At 41.1% G+C, this 14,507-nt stretch overlaps 2 protein-coding genes across 2 annotated transcripts; both read right to left on the bottom strand.

The window, feature by feature from the left end:
- Window positions 1–134: 134 nt before the first annotated feature.
- Window positions 135–9,511, bottom strand: cant1a (calcium activated nucleotidase 1a). The gene is made up of 4 exons (XM_046040250.1): window positions 9,355–9,511; window positions 2,132–2,800; window positions 923–1,126; window positions 135–840 (listed from the first exon to the last, which is right to left on the bottom strand). The coding sequence occupies exons 2-4, from the start codon at window positions 2,775–2,777 to the stop codon at window positions 470–472; spliced, it is 1,221 nt and encodes a 406-aa protein (XP_045896206.1). The 5' UTR covers window positions 2,778–2,800; window positions 9,355–9,511; the 3' UTR covers window positions 135–469.
- Window positions 9,512–10,898: 1,387 nt separating this feature from the next.
- syngr2a (synaptogyrin 2a) lies at window positions 10,899–14,323 on the bottom strand. The gene is made up of 4 exons (XM_046033445.1): window positions 14,128–14,323; window positions 12,730–12,967; window positions 12,437–12,570; window positions 10,899–12,329 (listed from the first exon to the last, which is right to left on the bottom strand). Exons 1-4 carry the CDS (start codon window positions 14,224–14,226, stop codon window positions 12,129–12,131), a joined length of 672 nt encoding a protein of 223 aa, XP_045889401.1. The 5' UTR covers window positions 14,227–14,323; the 3' UTR covers window positions 10,899–12,128.
- Between the last annotated feature and the right edge of the window lie 184 nt (window positions 14,324–14,507).

Genomic DNA, 14,507 nt, shown 5'->3' with positions numbered 1-14,507 from the left:
CTTAACTTTCATTTCACATGAAGAAAATCAGGAAGTTGCACAACAGTCCAGTTTCGACTTGTTTAAGGACAATGCCTCATTTCTGTTTGAAGTAGGTAACCTCGCATGTGAATTAAGTTGCATGAGGCAGGGTATAAGAGCCAAGATTTTACTCAATCCCACCAAAAGCATTACATACAAACTGTCCTTCAAATAATGCTGAGTTTTATGAAGAATAAAAACAGACCTTTAGTCATTCCACTGAAATTAAAATGTTTGGTGTGTACAGAATGATGTTTAACATGGAGCAAATGGGGGAAAGACCCCATTTGATTTTTTGAGAGTGTACAGTATGTGCATGAAGATGTTTGCTTTAGAGAAAGAAAATCACAGTTTGATAAATCCATTGTACATTCATAAAAAGAAACGTTACTATATTGTGCTCGCTTTCTGAAAACAGTGCGGTTGCCTCAAGAGTGACTCTGTCAGTCTATATGAACTCCAAGCCCTCGTATTTCACATCCCCAATCTTGGTTTCGGGTAAAAGGATGCGTCCGTCAAGTGTGAAAGCCATGATGTACGTAGCAATCTTTCCGGCATCTTCCTCTGACTTGAGAGCCAGAATGATCTGGTCGTCCGTGTTGGGGACAAACTTGAAGGACGAGAAACCGTGTGTGGGGTTCAGTGGACCCACTCGACTCACAATGATGTCTTTGAAATCTGGCGAGCAGCTTAGGACAAGGTTTGTGGCGCGACGCTCGTCTGCTGTCTCCTCATAGCGGTCCTTGCTGGCGCGCCGAGGGAGGAAAAACCAGCGCTGCAGGGTGTCGCTCCATGCTGCGGACTCGTGGATAAGATAACCTATAGTGAGTGAGAGGAATATGGTAATCGAAGAGAAAAGAAATGCAAGCAATAGTGAGAAAAAACAGAATTGCATCCACACCTGGAGGCTCTATCCCTGCAGCAGACTTCAGAGATTTGTACTTGGGAACCCAGTTCTCATGTTGTACATCCCCTCTGAAGCCCACTACTTTCACCCACTCTGGGTTGTTGTTGACAAACACGCCCTCAGTGGTGGTCCACTCTTTCCCCAGACCGCCGACATACAGGTGCTTGTCCTTCACTGCCATCCACTCAGCTTTGAACCCTATCAGGAGAAAGTACATAAGCAGTGAAAGTATCACTCAAACACATACAAATACTCCACTCCTGTATTCAAATTCCTACTTAAGTAAAAGTATTAGCAGACGAATATACCTAAAGTATCCGTGAATGTACTCATAATCCTATGTTACATTATTACATTGTTAATGCTGATGCACCAATGTGCAAGTAGCATTTTACTGTTGATAACTATTTTATATACCGTTAAATATTGTAGTCAAGTCGTTGGACTAGGGCTCTGGACCCTTCAAAGGGTCACAAGAAGACTTATTTGAACAGTTATTTAAATTAATCCTTGTAAAAAGATTAGATTAGGGAAACCTGTCTTGTGTCGAACAGCTAAGAACACAGACATTTGAATCGTGATAAAAAAAAACTGTTTTTATAACCTTAGAATGAGCCATTTCTATCTACATACATCGTGGGTCCCCTTACATGGAGGTCGCTATGCTGTTCCGCCATATTTCTACAGTAGCCCAAACGGACAAACTGCTCTACAGAGCATTTTTCGCCACTACGTTGAATATGTTTGAAAAAGATGGAAGAAGAAGAAGTTGTAGTAGAAGTACTAGTCATCTAGTTTATTAGAATTAAGAAAGGGAAGGAAAATTTGTATAAATGGAGGACTGTATGCATTATTTAGCATAAGAGCCGACAGAACTTGTCAGCCACAGGAGGTTTTCCTACATGCTTAGAAAGGGAGAGGTGAGTGGTGAATGAGTTGTTGGTTGCATTTCGCAACTCTCACCACTAGATGCCACTAAATTTAATTTACACACTGCACATTTAACAATAGATTATATTCACTTATTCACTAAAGTCACTTAAATGTTGTGTTCTTTTTAAATTTATAATCTTAATCTGAAAAATGCAAGATGGGGAAAAGTACAATATTGCCCTCTGAAATCTATTGGAGTACTATAAAGTAGCATAAAATGGAAATTCTCAAGAAAAATATTGAATTGAATGAGAGCAGGGTAATGCTGACCTTTGGCAACGTTGCCGTCGCCGTCAGGTAAGATGACCCAGGGCACAGCCTTGTCACCGTCAATGTGGTAGACGACGCCCGTTCTGTCATCGACACTGTAGAGCTTCCCATTGAACACCACCAGCTCAGACAGCTCCATACCCCTGCCCTTCTCCGACAGGTGGCTTTCCAGCATCACCCTGTCCGCATCCCATTGAACTGCTACCTTGTCACCACTTTGGGATACCAACAGGTAGCCCCGCCGCATGTAGCTGAACCATGTCAGCTTCTTGTCACTGCGAGAGCTTGTGTCAAGGTCGGCAATGACCCCGATGCGGTAGCGGGTGCCCTGCGACGTGTGCTCAGGCGGACTGAGAGGGTAGGTGTCGTTGTAGCCAGAACTGGACGACTGGGTGTCACTGGGACCGGCTCTCCAGCTTTGTGAGCCGTAAGAGCGGGAGTGCAAGCCTGAGCTCATGTACATGAAGAGCAGCAGAAGCAAGGCCATGGAGAGGGCCACCGCCACGATGGGCCTCCACTTAAGGCGGAAACGAGGGTCGATGGTGTTGGCCATGGAAGCCAACATAGGGAGGCCTCCTACAGAGATTCGCAGGTTGTTCATAGGATCATTTTGCCCCACCTGAGTGAAGCCCGGGGAAGCAGGCATAGGGGACGGAGGCCTGGAGTGACCTAAAGAAAAAGAGACAGTAAGTCAGGATAACAGACTGTCAAAAAGAAAAGGCCTCATCTGTATTCACTAATTTATCGACTGATTGATGGATTATAGTCTCTACTACTCTATCATAGCTTATATTTAAGATCCCACCATAACCCTACAAGTAGGTAAATACAGTCCCTGTTAACCATTTCCATTATGCAGCAGACCAACACATTTTTAGGGGATAGACAAAGGACAGTGTAGCCTATAGATTTTATTCTTTTATTCTATGTCCAGAGATCGTTGTCTTTGTTCTTACATCAGTGACCATTATCATAAAAGCAATAATGTGAAAGATCATGGGTAACAAACACTTATCTAACCAGGATTTAGATGTTTCTAAAGATGTAAATGTCTGCAAATTAATGAGTTTGGTATGTGCAACTGTGTGAATGAGGAAATTAAATGGTGTGTCCTTCAGCTCTGCAGGAGGGTAAGAGTCAGAGAGAAACTCAAGAGTTTGTTGAAGAAAACCTGCTAGCAAGGAAGTTAGGTTCCCAGAGTCAGTCACCAGACTAGGCTGGGATTTAGTTGGTGATGATGGTGCTATACTGTATGAATGTTCTCCAATCAGATACGGAACAGCTTTTTGGTTTCTCACTTCTATGTGGAAGTGCCATTTCCCCCCTAAAAGAATGACCATTAGCTACAAGGTAGCTAGCAGAGCAATATCTTAGTAGGAGCTGTGTGTTTGGCAAAAACTTTTATATTTCTAAATAATACTAATAAGGCCTATTTAATTATTTCACCCTTATCCTGCTGAGGGAGTGGCTAACCCTGTTTGTTTTTGTCCCACAAGCACAGCTGTGTGGCTATCTCTCCCTAGTTTCTCCTCCGTGTGCTCTCTTTTCACTCTGTCTCTCTCACCTCCTTATCCCTTGTGTGCATGTTGTTCTTGTCTCTCTCTCTCACACACTCTGTGTGTTTGTTTCCTTTCTCCTCTTTGTATTTGTGTAGTTTGCCCTCTTTCCAGGTCTCCATGGTGGAGAGGAGGTCATGCAGTTTATGTCCCATCTGTGCGGCGGCACCTGGAAGTTGCTGGACATCCTCTCAGATCCATGCTTCATATATGTTGCAATGTATTTGTAATTTTGTCATCCTGATGGCCCTACTGATACTGTATTTTTTATTAAGATGGTCTATTCTGTACCTATGACATCTATTGCATGTCTGTCCGTTCTGGGAGAGGAATCCCTCCACTGTTGCTCTCCATGACGTTTTAGGGGAGTTTTCCTCATACGAATGGAAGGTTTAAGAACAGAGGGCATGGTATTGCCAACACATTCTCATCTCAGGGTGTCAAATACCAATGCTTTGAGAAAGCCTGAGAAGATACCCTTCAGTGTCACCTTTTTAATAAGGGGACTTCAGAGTCTGTATGAAAGGCCTTTTTAATAAGTGGTATGTATGCATTTTGGGTAGGTTTAGGCACCAAAACTACTTAGTAAGGGTTAGGAAAAAGGTTGGGGTTGAAACAGGCACATTACGTGATGGCAGATGGGTCACATTGGAGTTACTTGAAAGCCCAGGTCATCTCATATGGATGCAGAAAGGCATCTTGTGAGTTAAATATCGACACTTTGTCAGGCTTTCTCATAACGTCGGTATTTGACACCCTGGAATGAGACTGCACAGATTGTGAAGGCCCCCTGAGGCAAATTTGCAATATATAACTAAAACTGACTTGACTCTGTAGCTCCAGAGCTCCATCTCTCTGTACCGCTCTGTATTGCACTGTATTATAAACCACAAACAATTTTGAGCGATCCAATCATATCAGTAGGATCTGCATTCAAATCTTGTTGTTACTAACCCCTAGCCCACATATTTTGTTATGTGACATTGCTGCTCAAAATTCCGTTTCACTGTGACTTTAAAGTGAGACTACGCAACTTTGGCTGAACAGTAGCCACTGTTGCCTCAAATGAAGGGATAACGGTAAATGCTAAAATACAGTGTAACAATAGCAAAAGTGGAGAAGAGTCAGAAAGTCTGCAAACAGTCTGTTTACAGAGCAATATCTAGCTAAAGTCTGCTAATATTAAGCCATCAAAACTACTGGCTCTAGCAGCAACACCCCTGTGTGTATTAAATTGAGCAGTGGTGTGTTTTATTATAAATTCAACTTTTTATTTGTAAAAGAAATGTGTTATTTCTTCTTTCAAACGTTACATAGTATCACTTTAATATGGAATTTTTCCCTCAAATACAGGTCACAATGCCGGTTATACAGGATCTTTTCTATCAGAAACAAGCCATAGTATGTTGGGATGTACAGCTATACTGTTTCAGTTGGCAGGAAGAAGTTGTTACACCTGCCTTTGCCTGTGGTCAAATACCTAACAAACCAAAGGTATAAATGTTCCTTAACCCTGTAATAACTCACTTAAATGAGCAAAAATAATGCATATTGGCTTAGACATGCAATACATTGGTTATGCATAAGTTATCTGAAGACAAACAAGTTTCTCTCCATTCATTAGTCTGACCCAGTTAAATAACACTCAATACTACTCACATACTCTCCATAAGCAGTGTCTGTCCGTCCCTAAATCAAATCTTTGGTCCCAGTGGCAGGCAGGTCATTTATTTCAAATTATTTTAAATACTATATTAAATTCTAGAGAGCTCACACAACTGAGGGTGTGCCGGGTTGAAACACTGAATGACAAGAAGGAGGAAGTAGCCTAGCTTTAGGTTGGGTGAATCTCAGGTGGCCACCAGTGTGTTGTGTCAACGTGGAGACTGGGAGGGGCCCATTCAGTGACAATGAAGGGACGGCTGCTGTAAGCAGGTAAATCAGGAAATACACAACCAGCCTGCTGATGTGGCACATACACTGTCACAAGCACTTGCCAAAAAAAATGAACAAAAATTCCTGCTTCTCTATTGTCACAAGTTGTTTCTATTCTCTGCTTTCTATCTTTGAATACTGCAATCTTTGGGTTTTGGGCCGTTGTTCAAATTAGACAAGACATTTGGACTGAGATAAGCATTTTTCACAATTTTGACATTTTACAGACCAAACTGTTAATTATTAAATCATAAGATAACCAACAGATGAATAAATAATGGAAATAATAGTTAGCTCCAAACTAACCCTTTCCCCCTTCATGGCCAAGCTCAAATCATTAGTCAAAGTACTGATTAGTTGATCGAGAATTAATCATCAACTATTTGGAAGCATTTTACATTTACATGTATTCATTTACGGCATGGTGGTGCGGTGGTTAGCACTGTCGCCTCACAGCAAGAAGGTTGTGATTTCAAACCCCGGTTGCCCTGTGTGGAGTTTGCATGTTCTCCCCGTGTCTATGTGGGTTCTCTCCGGGTGCTCCGGCTTCCTCCCACCATCCAAAGACATGCAGACTAGGTTGATCGGTTACCTTAAATTGTCCTTTTTTCCCGTTGTGAATGTGAGCGTGAGTGGTTGCTCGTCTACGTGTGGCCCTGTGATGGACTGGCGACCTGTCCAGGGTGTACCCCGCCTGGTGACCCTGTACGCAGGATAAGCGACGATGGATGGATGCGATGGATGGATGCGATGGATTCATTTAGTAGAGGCTTTTATCCAAAGCGACTTACAATTACAATAAATAAATAAAGAGGTCGCACGCCTCTGGAGCAACTAGGGGTTAAGTGTCTTGCTCAGGGACACAATGGTGGGAATTGAACCCAGATCTCCCACACCAAAGGCAAGCATCTTATCTATGTGCCACCACCACCCCAAGCAAAAAAGTCAAACATGATGAAATTTGCTGGTTTTCAGACATAATAAGACATCTGTAGACGTCCCTTTGGGCTCTGGGAAATGGTGAGGGACATTTTTCACTATTTCTTGACTTTTAATGGACCAAATGATTAATTGATCAATCCAGTAGTTAAGGAAAATAGTCCTTAGTTGCAGCTCCAGTTCAGTTAAACAAAGTCATTTTACCATTAAAGAGCAGAACGTCAGAATGCTTTACAAAATAAATAAGCCATCTGACATATAGACTTAGGAAAAACAAAACAAAAAAGAAAATTTTAAAAAAGTTTTTTTCAGGTGTTTCTTCTTTAACACCCAACAAACTGATGTGACCGCATCCATTTGTTGTTCTCTACACTTGAAGGGTCACCACCAGGCTTCAGACCAGTAGACATTTTGTATATTCTCCCAACCAAATTCCAGGAACCTCTAAACTCGGCCCCAGGAGCCTCACAATCTAAACATGGCTGCACTCCTCTGAAAGGAGCTGAAAGACTCTTTTATATGAGGGCCCCTGAGCCAAACAGCAGTCTATTATGGCAGCAACATCAGGGCCACAATGATGAGCGCTATCCTCCCTGAAATACACCAACAAGTGGCTGTTATTAATTAATTTAAAATGGCTGTGTTCACCTTCACTAAAATTAAATAATTGAACCGGCTTACCCCTTTGTCGCCTCCTGCCAGAACGCTGACCCCGCATCATCAGATATACCTTTCTACCCTTAAAGCAAACCCTCGACAACGAGTACCGAGCTCTGTACTCTCTTTCTGTTCACAGATTATTTGCAGTGCAACCATGACTAGGGGCTGTTATAATGCTAGTGAACTTTAACTAGACTTGGAGGATTACGATCCAGTCCAAAGGGGCAAACCTTGCAGGAGGCCCGACACAATTCATTAAGTTATCATTCATCATGGCAGCCCTTGAAAGGCCAGGTACCAGAGGTTAGGCAGACATTTATTACCTGCACAATAACTCAGCCTGCACTAAAAGGGGGAAAAAGCTGCAAATCCTGCCGGCGGAGTAGATGCTAAAAACAAACCTGCGGCTCTACAAGAATTTGATTCCTACATAACGGAGGTGTTTCTGTGTGTGACGCAATCAGTACTCTGTGCACTATGACTGGACTGTGGCCAGAGGTCAGCTTGATTACAACAGCAGAGCAGTTACAGTGTCAACAGAGAAGCTACAGGAACCCAGTATAACTGTTGACCACTGTTGATTAACTCCTCCAAAAACACGTTAGGAATTCGAGTCGGGAAGTGAATTATTAATCAACAAGCAACTTCTGAGCTTCTCAAAGTGGTCCTAAAAGCTTTCAGATTACATTATCACATTACTGCCAGAATGGTGCACAATTAAATGACATAATATGCAATGTAGGTTTGGGACAATCTACATAACATGAGACATTAGAAAGTGTCTGAGATTGTGCCATACATTTTGCACTGAGGTAGCTGTCCATTTAATATCTCTGGTTGCATTAGACCATCGTGGGCAACGTTGCAACAGCAATATTTCTTTTACAGGATTCTTGCATCAATTTGATTAAAGGCCCGTGAATGATCAAGTGTTTAATCAAGTTATGTTATCTATAAAAGCTTCTCAACTTTGTTTTCAAAAAGTTTACTATATTTTAAATCGATATTGCAATCTAAAATGATACCTTGATAGAAGATTTTCTCCACATGACCAACCAGTCATTTTGACTATCAGCTGATATAAAAGTGAAAAAGTCCAAGGTCCAAGGTGACATCATCAGAATAATGGTTCTGTCCAATCACCAATCCAAAACCCAAGGATATTCAATTTAACACTGATAGAGAAAATGGAGATAAAAAGAACATCCTCACATTTGAGCACCTGGAACTAAAGGTTTTTGGTCATTTTTGCTTGAAATTTGATTTAAAAGATTTATTGATCATCAAAAGTGTTGCCAATTAATTTTCTGTTCCGAATTAGTGAACAAGCAACTTCTAAGCTTATCAAAGTCATTTTCGCACAATGAAATGAATTTATTCATACAACAATATGTACGACAACATGGGCAGTTGTGTAATTCAGCATGAGGTCCTGGTTTAGCCTGGACAGTTTTAGGTAGGCCTAAAGATTTCCCTGAAAAGCCCCTGACATTTAGAAAGTTGGGGGTTCCCTGATGTGATAAGTTAAACTCTGCGCCACCATAAAGGATGACATCTGGGGAGGTGCACTTCAAAGGAAACACATCAAGGAGACAGAGAGTGAATGTGAGGCCCATAAATAGTTCACTTATAGCTGTAAGGCAGATTCCCAATCCTTTGCATGTCAAACAGATGTGCATTACACTACGGACCTGGTTTCATTCAATGAGAAGATGCTGTATGATACAAGGATCCATACTTAAGTATATTTCATTTAGTTGCATACTCTCTCAGAGGCCCCCTGAGTGGTCCTTTGACATTCCCACTATGCTATTTGCAGCTCTTTAATCCACAAACCTCTAAAGCTCTGAGCTCCAACAGCTTCATCTATCGTATTCATTATTATAAACTGCTCATTTGTAAAGTTATTTTGTTAAGAAAGACCACGATTTCAGCTCCCCCTCTCCTCCTTTACACGCACACAAACATCCCAATGTGCATGCATGTAACGTTATAATGTGTGTGTGTTAACTGTTATAGCTCATGTCCCTGGCCTGCCAGCAGCGCAGAGGTTAACACGGGTGCCATCACTAATCGCTGCGACCTGAAACGTTTCAGGTCCGCCGGCGGCCTCTCGTCTGGCTTCGTACTTACCACAGATGTCAGATGTTCGGCTCGCAGTCCGCTGGTGGTTGGAGCTCAGGTGTCATTGTTGAATCGACTCCTTCTCGCCTCCTTCTCCTCCGCTCCGCGTTGACCAGGCAGCCGATCATTACTTCCTGTATGTGCTGATGACGACAGCGTCCTGTACTGGTTGATGTCAAACGGCGCCTTCAAGTGCTGTCGAAAATGTAAGAACTAAGAGACGACATTAAAGCGCAGAACACGTTATTCCTGCGTGGATTCAAGACATTTTAAGTGGAAAACAAATCTTTATTAACTGACTTCCCTTATAACGTGGCTGTGTCCGTCTGAAGTAGGCAAGCTCCACAGGAATTGGAATATGAGTACAGTCAATTATCTTATAAATCCTGCTTTGATAAGAAACCTAGAATAATAACTGTACACATTTATAGAGTCAGAACCGACGGGAGCTTAGATTTGACTAATTTTCTAATTATTATATTTATTACATTTGGGCAATAAAGCCAAGATATTTTGTAAGAGGCTAATTTTAAACATATTCATAATTTTCTCGAAAGATAATTCCCACAAAACTAGATGTAAAAGAAAATAAGGAGTTTATGAAGTCGTTTTTGGCTTTGACCAGATAAGTTTGTTTGATAGAGGTTAACATTATCCCACATCTTTATTGTCCAATCATCATGCCTGATCCTTTTTTTTGATAACATAAAACGCAGAAAAGTATTGTGTTACCACTGAAGGAAATTGCTCCCCCAGTGTTTAAGTTATTCCTTCTCTCCTTTGTTATTTGAAGGCTTTTGGGCCTCTTTTCTTTCATATTTCGAAACCTTTCAGTTATGCAGAGTGTGACATGTGGCCTACCAAATGTGGAAGGGATACTGGATTGTTAGGTAAGTTTTGATTTGTGTTTTTTCTGTACTCTTATGTGGCAATTTACAATGTCAGTTTTATAGAGTTTGTCATCATCCCTCTCTTCTGATTTGTATTGTTACTTTGTCCTTTTGTTGTTTGAAAGAACTTTGTGAGGGGAGAATCTAAGAAATGAATGCCGTACACACATTTTGCTGAATGGTGAAATTGATCCTCCAGTTTTTTAATGTGGTAAATATGAAAAGTGGTTTTCCAAAGCTCCCTATATCTATTGCTAAAACATAACAAAGAACATCTCATTCAAGATTAAGGTGAATATTATTGCCTTTTTAATACTTTCTAGTATTCTCCATTATGCTAAAGTCCTTTTGTTCCAGTCTCACACCAACTGTATGAACTCTCAGTAACTCAGATGCAATACATGTTGGTTAAAGTCTAGATACATAATGTGAAAATATGCACCTTTGACATCTTTGTTTTGTTTTTCTGTAAGGTATGCATAGATCTTATTGTCTTTACACCATTACAGTGCCACCTCCACACTTCACAAGTCCCTCAACATTCACACACACACACACACACACACACAATCGCTACTCAAATATTTACAAAGGGAGCACAGCCCTGCGCAGAGTCCGGCTCTTTCTTTAGAAGAGGATACAAATTATGGCCTGACCCAGAGGTTCAAAACAAGAACAGTTTTTTTATTTAGCAAACCCAGTGTGATACAGAATACTGTATAAGGCACTTGAACGGGGAATTACTGTAAAGCCATTGAGTAAAACAGTGAAACTGCAGCTCATGTAAAAAGGTACAACTACAGTGTGAGAAAAGCAATGAGAAGCAAGAGGCAAAACCAGAAAACAATTACGGTTTGATTGTCATATACCTGGACTGGAAGGATTAAGTAAGATAATAAATATATCAATCTACCCCAATATCTCCGAATTCCTAAAATCAAATTATGGCTGAAACATTTGCTGAATTGGATATTTAAAAAAAACTGAACTCATGAAAAGGCATATTACACTCCTAGAGGTAGCGGATACAATGAATGGTTTGGCTACCTTAAAAGAAAACAAAAAATACCTTTAAATACTAAACCAAACTGTGGCAGAATTGGATTTAAAACATTAAAATGAACAAATCCGATATTGGCAATGAACTGCCCCCCAAAATTAACAGTTTTTCAGTGCATAAAAGACATTTTTCAGTGGTTGATTATTAAAAAAATAATAATGGCATTACAGTAGTTAAGAGGGAACATTTTCAATACTCCCACTGATTAAATGAAATAGGTTTGTTTTGTGGTGGAAAAACAATATGTACTGAACTGTATTGCTACATTACAGTTATTATACTGCTGTAAATTAAAATGAGTGTAATGAAAATACATTTATATGTACTAAATAGTAACATATTCATAAAACAATCATCAGTCCAAACAATGCAAAACAGATTTCCCAGCAACAAAGTTAAATTCTATCCTGTTTGTTGCTTAGTGCTTTGATATTAAAAGCTCTTCAAATTGCACAAAAAAAAAAAAAAAAAAAAAAAAAAACGAAACCAAAAGGGGGCACTGAAATAACTACAGCTGGTTTGGCACAAAGACAACAATGGCGCGGCCATCTTCTCTCTTACCAAGACAACCTCCTAACAAAAAAAACAACATTATTTTAACCTGCTGTGTTTGGCACTTCAAACAACACAGCAAACAGAGATCCAAACAACTTGAACAATGAAATTAACTAAAAACATACCAGTGCGCCCCCCCCCAAAAAAATGCAAATACGTTCTGCAGGAAGAAAATGGGAGTGCAGAAAACAGTCCAAGTTATAAATGAAACCATTGGCACACATCTTTATTTAAAAAGAAAACTCCCCTTGGATTCCCGCGTTTTGAATCACAGTCCTTCAATAAGACGGAGGCTGGTACTCTCCCGGTTGCTCCTGGTTGTGGGAGAAAGGCGACTGCTGGTAGCCTGTGGGGCCGCTGCTGGCGTACGGAGCAGGCGGGTATGGAGTGGTTTGGTCGTTGGCTGGGTCTCTGTAGTCCTGGTCAAACTCAGTGACGCCTTGGCGATACCTTCCATACGCAAAGTAGAGGAGGAGAGCCTGTTGAGAGAAGTCGGAATCAGTACGTTTTACACGACTCTCTGGTAAAAGATATGTGTCATCATGCGATTTTGTTTGAGAAATGCAGGGGGTGAAGAGAGGCTCACCCAGGTCACGATCGAGAAGAAGGAGAAGGAAATGACAGCGCGGGCGGCATCATTGAACACAACATCAGACGTCGTTTTGGACCACTGGTTGGCCAGGACGCAAAAGCAGATGAACCACAGAAACGTCCAAGCCGCTGTCCCACGTTGAGCATGTCATATTCAAAGCACAGAAATAAAGAGTCAGTATTAAGATAAAAAATGATCACAGCATTAACCTCAACTAGGCTGCACTTCTTGTTTTTGGGGCACAGTTCCTTTATTCTAGTATGAGCGGTCTACAGTGAAACTCTCACCTGAGAAGATGAAATCTCCTAGAACAATGAATTTTCTCTCTTTGGCGTTGCTGATTTGTGGGAAGTAGGCGTCCAGCATGAGGAAGACAACACAGGCCAAGAAGGCCAGGATGCCGATTCCGACTGCGTAGTTGCAGGCGCTGTCATTTTCGTTGAACATGCACTTGGCCTCAGACTCGGATTTTGAGTTAATGTAGCCTTCTGCTGTGATGGTTGCAAAGACCACGATGGAGAATAACTGCAAAGAAGAGACGCACAGAGTTAATGCCATAAGGGAGGGAGTCAAAGATGCATGTTGGGGCCCCATGTGATTCTTATCACATGATTCACATTGCAAGAAAGCTTTGAACATGTTAATTCCTAGAAAAATATCAGTCACGCCAGCCCAGACAAGTGGAGCTGAGCAGATGGTGTTAAGTTTCATTTCCTGATCTATTTGAACACTGTAAATATGGCATTAAGAAAAGTTACTCTTGTTTTTGATCCACTATTCACACAAGAGTGGAGTTAAAACAAGAGAAGATTAATAAGCAGCAACAATTTAGATTAATGAGCTAACTCTACATTCGTAGTTCATCAATCCTGGCATCCCTGCACCCATAACAAACTCTTAATTATTTTTCTCTGATCTTCAGAGATGACAAAGCCTTAGCAGTCAGGGCTCACATAACTTGAAAGGACTTTATTTGAAGAGATCTTCTTTTCAAAACACACCCTTTTAAAATAACCTTTAAGTGTCTTGTTGATCATTTGTATTGTTTTACCTTCAATAGCCATTTTGTTTTACTGTCTTATATCTTATTGTAAAGCACTTTGTAAATGTATTTTAGAAGAGTGTGGTATGAATAAAGTGTATTACTACTATATTTCTCTTAATCTAACTGGCCTCCATAACGTTGCGCATTTGAAAACAATTCTGCAAACCAAGAGGAGCTCAACAGATGACGCTGAAGTTTAAATTCCCGATCTTTTCTCACACTGTAAGCACTCAGCAAACAGACAGCGACGTCTTCCGTGATTTTTAACTCTTCGGTGTCCGGGTCCACTTTTACAACGAGAGTAAGTTAAGACAAGAAAGAAACGCCAAACACGCCGTCCATCATCAGGTGGAGAACTGGCAGTTAGTGTGGTGACACAGCACTGCACACGCTAGCTAACATTAGCTAATACCTACAAGTGCTAAGGAAAATACTTTTTTAATTTTCACTTTTTGTAACGTTTATATAACATTTAAACATAACAGCCTGTTCATGCCCGGTGTCGGCAGTTCAGAAAGCTGACAAGCTGCATAACTGACTGATTTGTGTCGATCCTGGCAGCTCACATCTGTTAACACAAACTCGATGATGTGACAGCAGGCTAACTTTGATGCTAACGTTTCCGTGTTAAGTCACTCACCCAGCTCAGGCAGCGCAAAATGGTCTGAGGCTGTTTTACAAAATTCTCTAAATCAAAAGCACCGCCAGCCAACGAGGCCCCGTACGCACTGCTCTGCATTTTTTTCGCCCCCCAAAACTGCCTGTCCAACACTGAAAGGACGAGCTGGAAAAGTCTTCTTGTCAAAGTTGGGGGAGTTTCGTTTTGTCAAATAACTTCCGGAAAACTTTTCAAAGACCGCCCCTTCTGTGGTGCGTTCCCGCGCTCCTCGTAAACTGCCAACCCGAATTATGTAAAAAATGTACCGTTCTAAAGTCTATGGTCCAGAGCAGATGTTGGGTGCCGTGGTGATATTTGCTGTCTTTATAACCGTAAATACCACGCGCATAAAATTAAAAATA

The sequence above is a fragment of the Micropterus dolomieu genome, linkage group LG02 (assembly GCF_021292245.1).
Source record: "Micropterus dolomieu isolate WLL.071019.BEF.003 ecotype Adirondacks linkage group LG02, ASM2129224v1, whole genome shotgun sequence".
Taxonomy (NCBI): domain Eukaryota; kingdom Metazoa; phylum Chordata; class Actinopteri; order Centrarchiformes; family Centrarchidae; genus Micropterus; species Micropterus dolomieu.
This window is presented reverse-complemented; position numbering and strand designations above follow the sequence as displayed.

Bases quoted from the DNA above. Each gene is read 5' to 3' on its own strand.
- syngr2a (XM_046033445.1), bottom strand. From the start codon at position 14,226: ATGCAGAGCAGTGCGTACGGGGCCTCGTTGGCTGGCGGTGCTTTTGAT. The intron at 12,968-14,127 runs GTGAGTGACTTA...TCTTCTTTGCAG, and splicing joins TTTTGCGCTGCCTGAGCTGG to TTATTCTCCATCGTGGTCTT. The intron at 12,330-12,436 runs GTGAGCCTCTCT...TTCTCTCAACAG, and splicing joins TCTTCTCGATCGTGACCTGG to GCTCTCCTCCTCTACTTTGC.
- cant1a (XM_046040250.1), bottom strand. From the start codon at position 2,777: ATGCCTGCTTCCCCGGGCTTCACTCAGGTGGGGCAAAATGATCCTATG. The intron at 1,127-2,131 runs GTCAGCATTACC...TTCTCCTGATAG, and splicing joins CGACGGCAACGTTGCCAAAG to GGTTCAAAGCTGAGTGGATG. The intron at 841-922 runs GTGTGGATGCAA...CACTCACTATAG, and splicing joins TGCAGGGATAGAGCCTCCAG to GTTATCTTATCCACGAGTCC.